This window comes from Ochotona princeps, chromosome 10 (assembly GCF_030435755.1).
Source record: "Ochotona princeps isolate mOchPri1 chromosome 10, mOchPri1.hap1, whole genome shotgun sequence".
Lineage (NCBI taxonomy): Eukaryota > Metazoa > Chordata > Mammalia > Lagomorpha > Ochotonidae > Ochotona > Ochotona princeps.
The window spans coordinates 2,073,839-2,090,267 of NC_080841.1; the positions used below are offsets into that span (position 1 = coordinate 2,073,839).

General features: G+C 45.0%; 1 protein-coding gene across 1 annotated transcript in view; it reads left to right on the forward strand.

Moving 5' to 3' along the window:
• The window catches only part of HMCN1 (hemicentin 1), a 366,339-nt gene that overhangs the window by 205,465 nt on the left and 144,445 nt on the right, over positions 1 to 16,429 (forward strand). Inside the window, exons 31-36 of the mRNA XM_036495278.2 lie at positions 3,431 to 3,688; positions 4,217 to 4,498; positions 5,693 to 5,804; positions 6,995 to 7,164; positions 8,032 to 8,186; positions 11,133 to 11,256. Coding sequence (XP_036351171.2) covers positions 3,431 to 3,688; positions 4,217 to 4,498; positions 5,693 to 5,804; positions 6,995 to 7,164; positions 8,032 to 8,186; positions 11,133 to 11,256 — 1,101 coding nt within the window. The remainder of the gene's footprint in view (positions 1 to 3,430; positions 3,689 to 4,216; positions 4,499 to 5,692; positions 5,805 to 6,994; positions 7,165 to 8,031; positions 8,187 to 11,132; positions 11,257 to 16,429) is intronic.

Here is a 16,429-nt window from a genome sequence, read left to right on the forward strand (position 1 = left end):
GAAGCACAGCAGTGGTGCCAGCCCAACATGAGGAGCACAAAACAGGTACCAGACGCCAGAGCCTTAAGACGCAGGAAGTCGTGTCAAATGCCCAGTGCATTAGCTGCACACAGAAGTGGTTTTTAAGAAGATGTATATTGGGCTAAGTACAATGTAGTCTCAAAATTTTATTTTCTTTTCCTACTCTTTACTGTGGTTGATAGAAAAATTTAGTTATATATATAGCTTGTGTCAAATTCATGTTGGATTGTACTTGTTGTTGAGTAATTATTAAGAGCTTGGGCTTCTGAGGCGGACTTGTTCTGCCTCCTGTGAGCTTTGTGAATTTAGATAAACGGCTCCATCCCCTGTGGCTCGGGATAAGGATGGCACCGCTCGGTGCAGGTGACTCACCGTCTCATCAGCCTAGTATATGGTCAAACTTAAAATATGCACACTCTTGTTTGCCTGCTCTACAACTTTATTCCAAATCTTCTTTTGTAAACTAGTGTCTTTGTGTGAACTTAGTGTAGCTGTCTTGTTTTATGTAGTTTCTTGTTCTAGCTACTATGTTTTAGGTAGGTTTTTCAGTAACTTTTTCTGTGAACACAAGTGTGTGTAGGGAGGGAGTCATGGACAGAGGCATCTTCTAGGAGGGAGCGGTGTCGCTGCCAGAAGATGGGCCGCACGCGGTGCGGTTCAGCCTGGGCTTCCCGGCACGGTTCAGCCTGGGCTTCCTGCTGCCGGCTGCCTCCGGTGAGCTCCACCTGGAGACCATACATGTGCTGCTACCGAACCTCTTCCTGCTCTGTCATGTTGCCGGAGACTATGGTGGATTCATTGTGGCGATCCGATAAGACTCCTCTTAACATGGGGCTTGAGTTCTTTCTCATCAGATCCTCCTGTTCACTTGGAGTGATGTCCCCAGGCATCCAGAAGAGTGTTCTGGTTTAGATGAAAAGCATTGGAATGTGTGCCATTTCCTATCTAGCCAGCTTACTTGCAACTCCAAGTGGCTCACATTAAACTTACTTTATCTCATTTGTGGAGATGTTTTATTCCTCTGAGGGGAAAGTGAATGAAGCATATTTCTCGCTGGCTGAATGTGAGCAACGTGTGTGGGTTTCAGGTGTGTTTTCACACTGCAGCTGATTCATCGGTTTCCTTCATGCACACTTTCCTGTGACTGGCAGAGAGTAGCTCAGTGCACCTGCGAGGCAGAGATGACCATTGTGCTCCAGTGTGGCACGGAGAGGAGACAGGCGAGGAGGAGAAACCAAAGAGGGGTGTGTGGAGAGGAGGAGTAAAGAACACGTGAAGCCTAAGACTGTGAAGGAACTCTGAATCTGGTGGGAGCTGAGCCAGTGCAGCATGCAGTCCTGGGGACAGGGTTCTTGGGCGGCTCCCAGGACCTGAGAGCTGCCTTAATGGTGGAAGAGCTTTGAGTAGACATGCCGGGGCTTTTAAGTTTACAGTGTGTCCACAGCCCCAAGTGTAGTTCTCAGGAATACATAAGGGAATTAAGCAGTACATGAAATATTTATTTTGAAAATTGAAGCAAGCCTTATTCCTAAAGGGCGAGATGATAAATGGTTTAGATTTTATTGACCCTAAGGCTCAAATCATATAGTCAATTATTTGCATAACAAAGCAGAAATCAATTTTAATGTTGATGAAATCCCTTTTTGTGATTTAAAAAAAAATTGCATTTTTTCTAATGCATATTTGATCATGGGAGCAGTGGAAATGTGGCAGCACAGAAGGGGGCGGGGCACAATGTTGAAGTTCGTTAGAGTTCAAAGTTAGTGTACCCTAGCATCAAAATCAGTTGTGAACATCTAAATGTCAGTGCTGATTTGGGATGAGATTTTACATGTTTTGTCATTAAAAAATGTCCTTTCAAGTGCAGTGTGGCAGCAGCCAAGACTGGGGCCACACTGAATCCAGAACGCAGGAACTCGATCTGAGTCACCTGTGTTGGTATCAGAAACTCGACCACTTGAACCATCAGCTACGTGTGTTCTCTCCCTCGCTCCCTTCTCCCTCGCTCCGTTCCTTTCTCCCTCACTTTCCACTTTCCCACCTTCCCATGTCCCCACCTTTCAAGTATCCTTACAAGCAGGTGGATACGGTCTAATACTGGTATCAGTTCACAAGTATATGGTTTGTGTATATGCATTGCTTAGGTGTTTGTGGAATCTTGTGGTGTCCCCTTGATGCACGTTTGATTTAATCTATCCCAGTTCCAACTAGCATTAGATAAAAGAGCCTCTGTTTCAGACATTGATGGGATTTGAACACCAAGATTTCTCTTGCGTTTGTGTCAAGACCTGACAAGCTTTGCTACATCTGTAAGGTCAGACATGATGACCTCTGTAAATGTGTAGGAACCCTGACCCCATTAGCAGTGACACCTCACTCCTGCTAAGGCACTGAGCTGTCATGTGGCATGACACGCCAGATGACTCAGTTCTCCTTCTGAATAGAAGTCACGCAATGATGACAAAGTGAAGAAGCCAAACAGTATGTGTGGGAATTTTATACGGAAGCGTCCTGATGAACACAACAGTGGATCAGCATGGCTTTGAACACATGACATTTTAGTAAGCTTGTTCCCATTGCGTGTATTAGTGATTTCACCACCCTTAGCAGTAACAAATCCTAGTGAATTGTTCCTCAACCTGTAATAAATGAGCATTTTCTCAGCTTCTTGTAGATGCTCAGTCTCTGATCTGCAGACCTTTCAGTGTCCCGCAGAGAACAGCGGAGTGGTGGTGGTGACATGTTGGAAGCTCAGGAAGCCGCCTTTGGCCGTTGACTGTGCGTTCCGTTCCCAGGATCTGAACTCGCCAGGCCTCTGGCCCCGAGAAATGAGTACTCCTGACCAAGTTCATGTTCCTTGTGCTGCACTCATGGATGATTTTGTTAAATCATCATTGGTGAATGACTTGTTGCTTACCTAACAAATAAGCCACTCTGAACTTTGATCTGGCTGTCGCCTCATTTTGATTTTTTTATTTCCTTGAAGAAATTCTCTTGTGATGAAATATCCCATTATACATTTTTCATTTTTCTTTTTTTCCCAATATTTATTTATTTATTTATTTTATTGGAGAGACAGATTCACAGAGAAAAGGAAGGAGAAAGATCCTCCATTGCTGGTTCAATCCCCAAATGGCCGCAGCAGCTGGAGCTGAGCAGATCCGGAGGCAGCAGCTAGGAGCTTCCTCCAGGTGTCACACGCAGGTGCAGGGGCCCTAGGCTTTGGGCTGTTCTCTACTGCTTTCCCAGGCCACAAGCCAGAAGCTGGACAGGAAGTGAAGCAGCCAGGACGTGTTAAAAGATTTCCAAATTGCCTTTAATTCCTATTTTCTTTAAATGCATTTGTCAAGAACGTGTTGGCAGAGGTTGAAGCTTCAAAGGTTTGCTTTTGTTCTGAAATTCCTTGCAGTTCCACCCAGTATTAAGGGAGGCAACATCACGAGAGTATCAGCATTGATCAACAGTGTTATTAAGCTGGAATGTGAGACGCGAGGACTTCCTGTGCCCACAGTCACTTGGTATAAGGACAGCCAGCCAGTCTCAGCCAGTTCACAAGGGCAGCTTCTTCATATTCCTCGAGCACAAGCTTCTGATTCAGCTACATACACATGCCGTGTGTCCAATGTGGCTGGAACTGCTGAGAAATCATTCCATGTGGAGGTCTACGGTGAGGAAAACTATGTGCTTTAATTGTAGGAATTTCATGGAGAATGAGGTTGAATTTATTTTTCCTAAGATGCGCATCTATGATTTTTTCAGAAACCCTGTATGTCTTTTCGGTGTTGTCTAATACACTGGCTTGCAGTTTGTTCAGTATTTAATCCTTGATGGATTTGATGCTTTTCTGCTCTGCAGGGGTAGGAATTGGTAGAGTTTGTGCCGTGAGTTGGAGATATATTTGCGAAGGCTAACAGCAGCAAGAAGTCCATTTATTAGGCCAGCCTGTGCCTCTCCGTAATTGGAAGGTTTTCATCATTTGGTTCAGTAATTGTTAGCACCAAGATCATGCTCCACTCTCCATTCTTTCTCAGGCAGAGTAGACTATTGGACTGGTGATAATTAGAACTGCTGCAGGTGACTGGTCTAAGTTCTCCACAGCTTAGAGGGCGATGGGCGTGTAGGTGGTATTCTCTGGTGAAAACATGTTTGGTGACTGTCCACAAAACTGCTCGAACATTGCTGTTTTTTAATCTAGTTCCTCCAGTGATTGAAGGCGCCTCGGCCACACCTGTGAGCAAGCAAGTGCTTCTTGCTCGTTCCCTGACGCTGGAGTGCAAGGCTTCTGGCAGCCCTCCTCCAGCTCTCACCTGGCTGAAAGACGGGGCCCCCGTGAGAGCCAGTGACAACGTCCACGTCGAAGCCGGTGGGCAGAGGCTGAAGCTCCTGAGTGCCGCGGAGCTGGACCGGGGCCAGTACGTGTGCTTGGCTTCCAGTGTGGCAGGAGAGAAGCAAATCAAGTATGAAGTTGCTGTCCTAGGTAACGGGGTGCTGACGCCTGGATTCCCAGATTCACAGTAAAACCTAATGGGTTTATTGGATTGTTGTTATTTTGGTTTGTGCAACAATAAGGGAAGGAACTGTTCTACTCTGAACATGGACAGGTAGATTTATAATAGAAATCCCAAGATCTAGAATTTCACCCGAGTGTCATTTTGAAGTGCGTAGATAGATGACTAGATCTGTCACAAGGGTTGGTTGCAGCCTTCTATCGTGAACACTGTACTGGACAGCAGGAATCAGCCTCCAGGCCCTAGGAAGCCATCCTATGATGTTTATGTCTTTATCTGGAACTTGAAGGCTTTTCTTTTAAAAACTTACTTACTGGGCTTGGCTTGATGGCCAATGGCCTCACCTTGTAAGTGCCAGGATCCCATATGGGTGCTGATTTGTGTCCTGGCTGATCCACTTCCCATCCAGTTCCTTGCTTGTGGCCTGGGAAAGCAGTAGAAGGTGATCCAAAGCCTTTGGACTCTGCGCCTGTGAAAGAGACCCGGAAGAAGCTCCTGGCTTCTGGCTTTGGAGCAGCTTAGCTCCAGCCATTGTGACCATTTGGGGACTGAACCAGCTGATGGAAGATCTCTTTGTCTTTCTCTCTGTGTATTTGCCCTTCCAATAAAACTAAAAATCCTTATTTATTTCAAAAGACAAGGTTGGCAGGGAGTTGGGGTGGGAAAGGCAAATGACTAGGGTTCACTCCCCAGGTGATGGCACCAGCCAGAGCCAGGAGTTTCGTCCACGTCTTTTACCTGGGTGGCAGGGGCCGAAAACCTGGGAAGTCTGCTGCTTTTCCCAGGCCATTAGTAGAGTGCCAGGTCAGAAGTGGAGGAGCCAAGACACAAATTGTAGTGTTGCGGGCAGCGGCTCAACTCACTGTGCCGTAGTGCTGACCCTGAAGGCTGTTTCAAGCTGGCCAGTCCGTGGCTTTGCTCTCCCTGGTTCGTATGAATCCAGGCTATTCTAAAGGTCTAACTGGCTCTGTTATATACCTGTCATTAGAAGTATGTTAATGCCAGATAGAGAGGACTCCACAGTGTGTCCAGAGTGTATTCAGCTATCTCAGAGTGTTTACTGTAAAAATTACTCGTAACGCATTTCAGATCCTCAAGGATGAGTTACCGTGATACATGCCGGCCTTGCCTGTTGTGATGTGGTGTCATACCTTGCTTTCCAGTGCCTCCAACTGTGGAAGGAGGAGAGGAGACCTCTTACTTCATTGTGATCATTGACAACTTACTGGAACTGGACTGCCCAGTGACAGCAGGCTCTCCCCCACCCACTATCACGTAAGGATCTTGGTCTTCCACATCGCTGCCACTTTTTTTAAGATTTATTTTATGGGAAAATCAGATATACAACGAGGAGGAGAGACAGAGAGGAAGATCTTCCACCTGTTGATTCACTCCCCAAGCGGCTACAGTGGCCAATGCTGCACCAATCCAAAGCTGGGAGCCTGGAGCCTCTTCTGGGTCTCCCACATGGGTGCAGGGTCCCAAGGCTTTGGGCCATCCTCGACTGCTTTCCCAGACCATACGCAGGGAGCTGAATGGGAAGCAGGGATGCTGGGACTAGAACCGGCACCCACATGGGATCCTGGTGTGTTCAAGACAAGGACTTTAGCCGCTAGGGTACTGCGCCAGGCCCTCATTGCCACTTCTTTACTTGAGTGTGTTAGAGCTGTCTTGAATGACATTCTGTGTTATTCAGAAGCAGTCCTATTAAACCCTCCATGTTCCTTTGTATAAAAAGCACCCTCTGTCTGCAAGGCTGTTTCTGACACCCAGTAAGCAACCACGTTTGCTCAATTAGAGGAATTCTTTTTATGGTTTTTGAAGTTATTTTTCAGTTAATGGAGATAGACTACTAAACGATATTCATGTCAGATCTGAGGAATGTCTAGTGAGTTACTCAAGGAGAGAAGTGGAAGTAGAAAATTGCAGGAATTTAGTTAACACACATATTTGCTTACTGATTCTTTTCTCTCCTTCCTGCGTTCCCACAGCATATGCCGAACATTTGTCTTCCATTTCCAAGGCGCTGTGGGATGTGCAGTTAGTCGACTCACGGAACGAGATATGTCCACATGTGATGATAGAACTAAATAGAAAGTGGTGACTCATAAGAATGTGGAAATGTTGTCTGATATCAGGCTTTGTTTACACTGTGTGTGCTGGCTGCTGGCTGGTACTGCGCAAGCACTGCCCTGAGCCGTAATGATGGTGTTTGTTTTTATAACCTGAAATTACTTGAGAAATGAAGAGCTTAATACATAGTTGCTGGATCTAACAGTATGCCAACTGCTGGGTTAGATCAGGTTTGATTTCTTTCTCCTCCATTTACCATTTATTTTACAGTATAAATAATGCAGAAATTAGGCAAATATATTGTGGAGAAGAATAAATTGTGTAAATACACACACAGTGTCTCCTAGGAAACTACTTATTGTATATCCAGCTGCTTTTGCCTTTTTCTGTAGGTGGCTGAAGGATGGTCAGCTAATTGATGAAAGCGATGGATTCAGAATTTTACTAGATGGACGTAAACTGGCTATTACTCAGGCTCAGGTGTCGGACACTGGCCTTTACCGGTGTGTGGCAACAAACGCTGCTGGAGACCACGGGAAGGCATTTGAAGTGACTGTTCATGGTACGGTGATGAAGAGCCAGGAGAACAATACCGTAAATTGTCTTAGACACGATTTCATTGTCAAATTCAAGTTGTGGCTCAATAATCTCCTTAGAACTTGCTTGTGAAAAGCAGAGTGCAGGGTGCAGATTTGGATCCAGTGATGACAGATCTGAAGTGAGCCAGAGACTCAACCACAAGATGCCCTGTGAATGAATTTAAGTGTTAGCAGTGTACTCTGCACAGCATGGCTGCAGGATGAGCCCACAGGAGGCATGGAGTCAGGCGGCAGGTTTGCATGGAAAGGTTCTGCGTAAACAGGAGCAGCTATGAGCAGAGCAGTTTGCATCTGCCGGCTGGAACTGCAGGGTCCAGAGCATCCTGGCTGCCTGGGGTTCTCACGTCCATCTGATGATGGGGGTGACTTCTATCGGCAATGTGTATGTGATTTGCTGTCCGTATCTGGGAGGGGAAGGACTAGAACCAGAGAGTGGAGAGTCCTTCAGAGCCCATCAAGAAAGTATCTGCAGCTTCCATCCTGCCCGTTCTCTGCCAGGATTGTCCTGTCCGTCTCCTCCCCTGAGGGAATACAGACAAGTCAGATCCCGTTGTTCTCAGCCCTGGTTCTAGAGAAAACACAAGAGGAGGAGCCCAACAGGCGTGTGGATTTCATTGGCCTTAGGGACTTGTTTCTATTTTTTTGGTGAATTAGAAATCCACAATTAAGAAATAACTGATCTCTAGAATTGCCGTAAACTGCAGATTAAATGTATGAGATAAGCTTACCTTGATATTTGTTAGTTTCAGGTTTTTACATGCATGATTTTACGCACTTAGCCAAAGTGGTTATGATTTTAATCCCCTCCCTGCTTTCTTCCCTAAATCTAGTTCCCCCGACAATCAAGTCCTCTGGTGTTCCAGAGAGAACCGTGCTGAAGCACAGGGCTGTCACCTTGCAGTGCGTAGCCAACGGCGTTCCGCAGCCCTCGCTGACGTGGCTCAAAGATGACCAGCCTGTGAGCACCGCCCAAGGAAGCCTCCAGGTAAGTGCGCGTCTCCAGGCCCACCCGAGACAGCTGCCTGCAGCTTTCAAACCGTTCCTTCTGCATTGCAGATCGCCCTGCTAGACAGATTTTACGGCAGTTTTATCTGAACAGTAGGTATTTTTCTGGGATTTTTTTTCTTAAAAGTTAACATAAAATTTTGACTCAAAGTACAGAATTAAAGACAAAGCACCCTTAGCAGTGATATTGTTTTTTGATTTTGATGCAGTGGTTGGTGTTTTTCAAATTTTGATTTATGCCTGTTCTATTTATTCATAAAACTATTATGTCATGGTTGAGCAGTACTCATCGGTAATGGCCAGTATATCCCAGTACATTGGTTGCCATAGGCTAAGATGAAAGGGATGTCATATCTACATAAACCTGTGTGATATTAATTTTGAAAAGATTTTTAAAAAGTAATTTGTGAGCTTCAAGATAACGGAAACTCCATCCGTGTCCATGAGTAAGCTTGTGGTGGTGTTGTGTTATAGTGTGCAGGTAGGTAGGCAGGCAGTTGGTGGACAGGTGGATGTGATATTTTGAATTACCAGATAGATAAATTGAATGATTTCAATCCTGGATAAGCTAAAAGATGGATTTGAGAAAACTAAGAAGAAAATAGATGTAGTTACTAGGAACTAGTTACTGATTAAAGTGAACTTGGGTTTTAGGTGGACTAAGCCCAGTAGATGGGCATCTGGTCATTTGTTATTCCTTTTTCAAGTGCAGTGGAACTTATTTCAGACCCTTGTGTTAGGGAAAATTTTAGTATGCAGCGCTCAAACACAGCACAAGTAAGCAGGTGCCTCTCTGGAAGACAGATAATTATGTCGTCATACAAAGCATAACTGCAAAGAGCGATGAGCGGCTTCGACAAGGGTGAAGAGGAGTTAGAACATGCAGCGAGGAAAGCCTTGGAAGAAGATTTGAGAATTCAGTGGGTGAAATGATGGAAAGGAACTGAGCAGACCACCATAAAGGAGATAACCATGAACAGACAACATCAGTGACACCAGGAACGAGGGAGGGGATTGCTGAGAGGGGCTGCAGGAGGTGGTGGGGAGAGGCAGAAGGAGCAGGCATCGAGCGGTCGTGATCTTGCTTCTGCTTGAAGGCAGTGGGAGACTGATAAGAGCTTACAAGGACGAGCGACGTCGTCAAGTTTGCATTTTGAGAGGTTACCCAGACCCCTCCCAAAGAGTGAACTGCAGCTGGTAAGAGTAGGTGTGGAAAGCCAAGGAGGCCTGTTTGCCTCTTCCTAAGGAGCGCAAGGAGGTGGAAGCCTGTGCTCACACTGGCCGTGGAGATGAGGGTTTGGGCACATATTTGAAGATTGTTTGTCAGTTGAATAATCCAGGGCTGGTCAAAGATTGTGACAAGTGAGTCACAGGACGTATGAAAGAAGCCTCCCAGGAATGTAATGCAGGCAGTATTGCTGCGCAGTGGAGGAGGGCGAGTCCGAAGGGGCAGATATTTGCGTGTGAACTAGCAGAAAGGTCATTCGATCTGGTCATATGGCTCAGGCGCTCACCATTAGGCTCCGGCTGTGGGTACTGTGGGACGTGGTTGGGCTCATGCACCAGAACAGAAGAGGAAGAAAAGAAGGGACTCCTGTCTGCTTCAGAATATTCAGAAATTCGATATCTGGAAGCCGTGTGCAGTAGTCCAGACAAATAAAGCAAGGAGTGGGTTACTTAACAGCCTGTAGTGTGGCGTGCCTGGAGAGGAGCTGAATGAGCGTGTCCATGGGATAGCTCGGGGAGGTCATTCGGGGTCAGAGTGTGGCAAGCCTGAAGGGCTGTGCTGTTTGGGTTGAATTCTGTGCAAGCTGGGGAGCCCTGAATGAGGTTTGAACAGGAACTGGTAAAAAGCTCAATTCTTCAATCTAAGCAAATTATTCTGGCAAGAGAGTGCAAGCTAGATGAACTGTCGGGGAGGCTACGGACCCTGGAACGTGAGTTAAGAAGCTATTGCAAACCCACCATGGCTGTGGAATGGAACAGCGCAGCCATGAGACATATGGTGTAATTAATAGGAGTCAGAGAGTGCTCCAAAACCTCGATGACTGGAAAAATAGTGGGAGACACTGAGCAAGAGTGGGAAAACACACCCGGAAGTGGGCTTCAGCCAGGCGTGGAAAGACTTTGTGAGCTTGGTTTTGGATATGTTCAGTTTCATGCGCTAACCTGTCCAGCAGGCAGCAGGGATCATGTGTACGAAACACAGGAGAGAAGCTGGGCTAACACTGTAAACTGGGAACCAACACATGATGGGCTTTTGTTTTTTAACTGATGCCAGAGATTTGGAAGGAAACTACCAGAGAACTAAGTTTCTCGTTGAGGACGGAAGAGGAAGTAGAGTTTGTAAGGTGATCCCCTGAAAAGGCCAGGTGGTCAGACACTCCCTCGTTCCGAGAAAGCAGGTGGTGGCACAGAGTAGGAGCTCCCGCCCTGGGCTGTGGGTGCTGCGGTTGGAGATCATGGCAGAACTGCCCGTCGTGGGTTTCAAACTGGCAGTTTTGCCGTGAGATTCAGTAAGAAATGTGTCTACATTGCCATTATTTGTGTTTAATCATTTTTATTTTTCTGGCCCCAGTGACATTTTAAAGCTGTTTGTGAAGTGTTGGATGAATGTGGTCATGTTTTTTCTCGTAGTTTAGATATTTGTCTCGTGCTTCATAGTTTGGTGCTGAAGTCTCCTAGTCAGTGGGGTGTAGGATGATCCAGCAGGCTGGTCTCAGATTATTTTTTCCAGTGAATAAGAAAAGCATTCCAATCAAGTGAGCCCATTTTTGGTATACATTATGAAGTGATACAGCTCTAGCAGGATCATTAAGATAATGATGTGGAAACAGTATAAATTTAAATGAAATTTTGTCTCGTGAGTGTTTTCGAGTCCAAGTGTAAAGTAAAAGACGGTGCCATGCTTTGTGTTCCCAATTAGATACAGTCTTCTGGTCGGGTCCTGCACATTGCCCAGACGCTGCTGGAAGATGCTGGCCGGTACACGTGCGTGGCCACCAACGCGGCTGGAGACACTCAGCAGCACTTCCAGCTGCGTGTGCACGGTAACGCACATTCAAAGAATGTTCCTATGACTGTCTTTGCTTTTCAAATTGTGGGCTCATTTTTATTCAACTACAGTGTAAAAGAAATTCGTGCCTATTGTAGTCTTGTGAGAGAAACCTAACAGTTTCTTTTTTTACACTATTATAATTGTCCATGTAAAAATCTTAAGTTTTTGAGTTATTAAGTCATGTGCTAGAACCAATAAATAAATACAAAGCCTGCACTTTAAATATCTGTAATCTGTTTCTTGACAACATTATAGCAGTTTTTTAAAGAGCAAGTTGCAGGTGGTTTCCTAGTTTTAACTATAATTTTGGTGGCTATCCAAGAGAGTGGTTTTGTGAACGGGATTACCTTAGACCCAGTCTCTCCTGTATACGTTACTAGAAAGCCAGGGTGGCCGAGGAGTACATTAACGTAACACCTTTACAGTAAATTAGAAAGACCGCATGACCTTACAGAAGACTTCAGGTCTCTGGAGGGTTATCCGACAAGATCAAGAATTGGAGGTGGACTGCTAATTCACCAGGATATTTGCGGAAAGCTATTAAACATCTCCATGTACATGTTACTTATTTTCTCTGATTCCTTCGATTGCTTATTCCATTTTTATTCATTCATTCATGCAGTCATTTCACATTGACTAAGGAGCCAAACCCAAATGAATGAAAAAGTTAAAATTGGATATTGATTTTTTTATAATTTGCTTCTTTACATATTCTGTTTCAGTTGAACGATCAGCTTCCGAAATATTACCAGTAAGCCAGTTATTTACTTTTTATCTAGTTCCTCAAATAAGAACCCATTCATGAATATTTACACATACGAGCCACGGTCGTTCTCTGAGCAGTTAGGGTGTGTATCTGAATGTGCCGTTCTGGAGCTGGTGGGGAAGGGCTGCCCCTGCTGTCTGCGAAGGGGCTGGGGTGACCCCTGTTCCCCAGCTATTGCTCTCTGGCCAGCCCTCTGTGTGACTCCAGTGTCCACGCACATCTTAAGTGTTTGCTGGGAGTGGACTTTTCTCCACTCTCCTATGTCCCTGCCTTCGGGCTCCTTCTCTTCTCCTTGCATATAAAAAGTTTCCTGGGCCCAGTCCCAGTTCTTGTGAATCAACATCTCTGATGAAAGTGGTCTGGGTGCCAGTATTTGGAGAATTATTGGCCCATAACTAAAGACTGTCTTAGGGAGTTGCTAATGCACTTAAGAATGACTGAAAATCAGAGTCCATGAAAGAAACCAAATAACAGGCAGCAGTAGAGAAAAAACAGAACAAATATCTAAGAATACACACGTCTAAACCTGCCATCTGAAAATGGTAGCGAAATGTCAGGGAGCCATTTCCATAGAAACTCGTCCAGGAGACGGGGAGCCGACTGGAAAATGCTTGGGTTCATGCAGAAAGGAAGAGAAAGGGAACATATTCCTTGCTAGAGTGTATTAAAAATAGCCAAATAAGATGGAGAGTATAAAATAATGTTGATGCGCATCATAGAATGGAGGTAAAATACTGCAGCGCCTTCCAGCATTTCCCCTGGTGTGTTCCAGACGTGGAGGTAACGGTTCATCTCCCTGAGAGGAGGGTGAACAATGACAGGACTTTTGGCACTCGCTGGGGGCAGTCCTGGCACTCGCTGGGGGCAGCCCTGCAGGTGCTTGCTGGAGTCATGACAGAGAGTTGGCTCCATCTGGGCACCCCTAAGTGCTTCATGCCCCAGCTTGACCCCCCTTCTCCAGTGCTTGTATTTATAGCTTTGCTTGTAACAAAACATTGATAAGAGTTGGGGGACAGTACGGATTTCTAAGACATTCTTTGATATTGAACTGAAAAGTCTTCAGAGGCTAATCTGAGTAGGTAATTTGACATGAGAAGCTACGCCAAGATAGGATCTGATAAAAGCAGCTTCATGACTTCGTCTGTTGATTTGGCTGAATATTATTTGGAATTCAGTTTTTCTGATGATCCTACGTATGATGCTTAAGTTGCTTATGAAAGCTCATCAGTTTTTAAGGTCAATTAGAGAAAATCCATTAAAGGAACAAGAGAATTTAGCCTTGTGTTGCTCTCTGAACACTAAGTACTATAACCAATTGTTACTATATTTTAAGTATTTTAAGAAGAACTTTGACAGATCTGTGGGGGGAAGCAGTCATTTGAGTTCAGTTATTATTTTTTTAAAGATTTATTTTTATTGCAAAGTCAGATATACAGAGAGGAGGAGAGACAGAAACATCTTCTGTCCGATGATTCACTCACCAAGTGACCACAATGGCCAAAGCTGCGCCAATCCGAAGCCAGGAGCCAGGAACTTCCTCCAGGTCTCCCATGCGGGTGCAGGGTCCTGAGGCTTTGGGCCATCCTCTACTGCTTTCCCAAGCCACAAGCAGGGAGCTGGATGGGAAGTGGGGCTGCCAGGATTAGAACTGGCACCCATATGGGATCCCAGCAGGTTCAAGGCAAGGACTTTAGCTGCTAGGCCACTGTGCCGGGCCCAGAGTTCATTTATTATTTACGTATCTCTGTCGTTGCTTTGCAAGTTAGGATTTGTTTTAATCCCAGTCTTTATAGATTCAACAAGTATGCAATTAACTTCAATTGTCATCCAAAAATATTCAATTCCCAAATACCCATCATTCCAAATCTTAGGTCTTTTTATAAGAAGGGAAAAATATTTAAGATACAACCATTCTTTTCGGACACAGCCAACAGTGTTTCCAAAAGCCGAAATCGTAGGCCATCATGTCTCTGAATGGAAGGTCAGTCATGATCATGAGAAGATCGTGTCAGTCCTGGGCCTTCCCAGGGTGCAGTGGGAGTACGTCTGGGGTTCTGTGCATTGTCAAAGGCAGGAGGCTCTGTAGGTGGCCTTTGGTGATCATCAAAGTTTCTTAATTCTGGAATTTTTTTATTCTGGAGACAAAACTATGAAATTCTACTTAAACTTCCAGAGTTTGCCAAGTTAGACAGCTGTTGCTACAAACAAATGATTATTTGGGGTCTACTAGCTCAAGCATTCATTTCATCTGCAGGCAATTAAAAAACCTTGCCAAAGTGAATCACCCAGAAGGCAAGTGTTCTTTAACAGAATGGGCTTCCATCTGGGTCCTCACAACATCGGCTGGTACCTGCAGGACGCTGGGTTTCCATTTGAACATTTTAAAGACTTCATGTCCCGTCCGTGAGTGGAAAGGGGGATGTCATGCACCATTGTCATGTGTGGGGTGCTCATCGGGATTCGGGGAAGCGCTGCAGGTCACATTCCAAGCCTGCTGCTGGTGGACTCATGTCTAGATACAAATGATGGCACAAACACTGCACAGAACGTGCGTTTGGCTTCTGAAACTTGTCACTGCACTGTTTTAGCAAAATATCTATGGTTTTGCTGCTTCTGTCATTGGTCAGAAACTTTGGATCTGCATTCGTCATCTGATAAAAACATCAGTAGAGTCTCCATTATTTTAATTTTCTTGCTTGGCTAACATCTGTTAGCACCCACTCAAAAACAGTTTCTGTGTGCCCTTTTTTAATTTAAGAATTCACTGGTGGCCTAAGAGACATAGGAATGGTGTAGAGAACTATTTCTCCCACCTTTTTGTTTAAAAGATTCATTTATTTTTTCAGAAAGGCAGATTTCCAGAAAGAATGGGAGACAGAAAGATCTTCCATCCGCTGCTTCACTCTCCAGGTGGCCGGAATGGCTGGAGCTCAACTGTTCTGAAACCAAGAGTCAGGAGCTTCTTGGGGGTCTCCCACACGGTGAAAGATCCTAAGGATTTGGGCCGTCTTCCTCTGGCTCTGCTGGCCGCAGACAGGGAGCTGGCTGGAAAATGAAGCAGCTGGGACACAAAGTGGCACCCACATGACAAGCCAACACTAGCAAGTAGAGGATCAGCCCATTGAGCCACTGTGTTGGCTCTTGTATCTCCCCTTTTAGAACAATTTCATTTCAGAGCCCTACAGTTTTCACATTGTGATTTTATTATTACCATTTCGATAGAGAAAAACTCACCAAGGTCACTTTTAGACCATTTGTGTATTAATTCAGATCCTTCGAGGATTTGATTCCCTGCCTCCCTGAGTGGTTAGAGCAGCACAGCCTCTTGCCCCTAATGTGGCAGGAGGGTATTGTGGTTTGGGTCTGATGTGCACACTCAACTTTTGGAAGAAGAAAACCCAAACTCAGTAAGTTTGATGGAATTTGACTTCCTGCTTGGAGAACCTGGACATCGTACTGGTAACTGGAGATGTTGTTACCTTACTGATGCTGTGTCTGGGACAGTGTGTGCCTAAAAGTGTAAGATTGCCAGAAGAGAAGGAGGATTTACACTGGATTGACTTCCCCCCATAAGTGATCAGGAATCCGACTCCGCTTACATTTATTGCATTGGCTTGTGCTGGAACCCTTGGATTGTTTGGAGCCTGGGCATTGAACCATCACAGGCTCTTGCAGGCAGGATTCTCATTTCCTGGCAGTCTCCTCAAGAACGGAGCAGGTTTCCAGTCCGTTTGTTTCTTGTTAGACCCACAGCTTCTCTGTGGAGAGGACGCCAGTCTTCAGCTTTCCTCTTTCTGGTGACTGGATCCTGTTTTGGCAGTTCCAAAGCATGTGTTTTAAATTGTGGCCACTCTAGAAGGATCAGCTAAGGTCATAAGTCTAGCTGAGAAAACTTCGTGGACGCCTTTTGAGCAATCATTGTTAGCTTTCACTCTTTGGAGTAGAGAAACAAACTGGCTCCCTCTGCCCCCAAACCTTTGCGGGTCTAGATTAAAACTTGAAATATGATGACCAGCAAATCAGACTCTTTAAGAGTTTTTAAAAAGAGATCTAAAAATTTTTTTTTTTTAACCATTAAAAAAAATGACCCATCTGTTACAATGGGTGAGTTATTGAAGTTTATGGATCCCCCTCCCCCTTTTTTTTCCTGGAGTTAAGCATTTACCATCTTGAGCTTCTTCTTATTTATATGCAGATCACAGAAATCACATTAGAGAGATTCATCTTTTTGGAGTGTACAACTCAGTGATTTTTTTAGTGTATTTACCAAATTGTGTGCTATCACCGCTGTAAAATTCCAGACAACACCTAACAAATCCCAAGTTCTAAACACCTGACATAAAGACAGAAACAGATTTGATCAGTGTTTACATGGAATGAAGTGGATGAACTTGTCTAT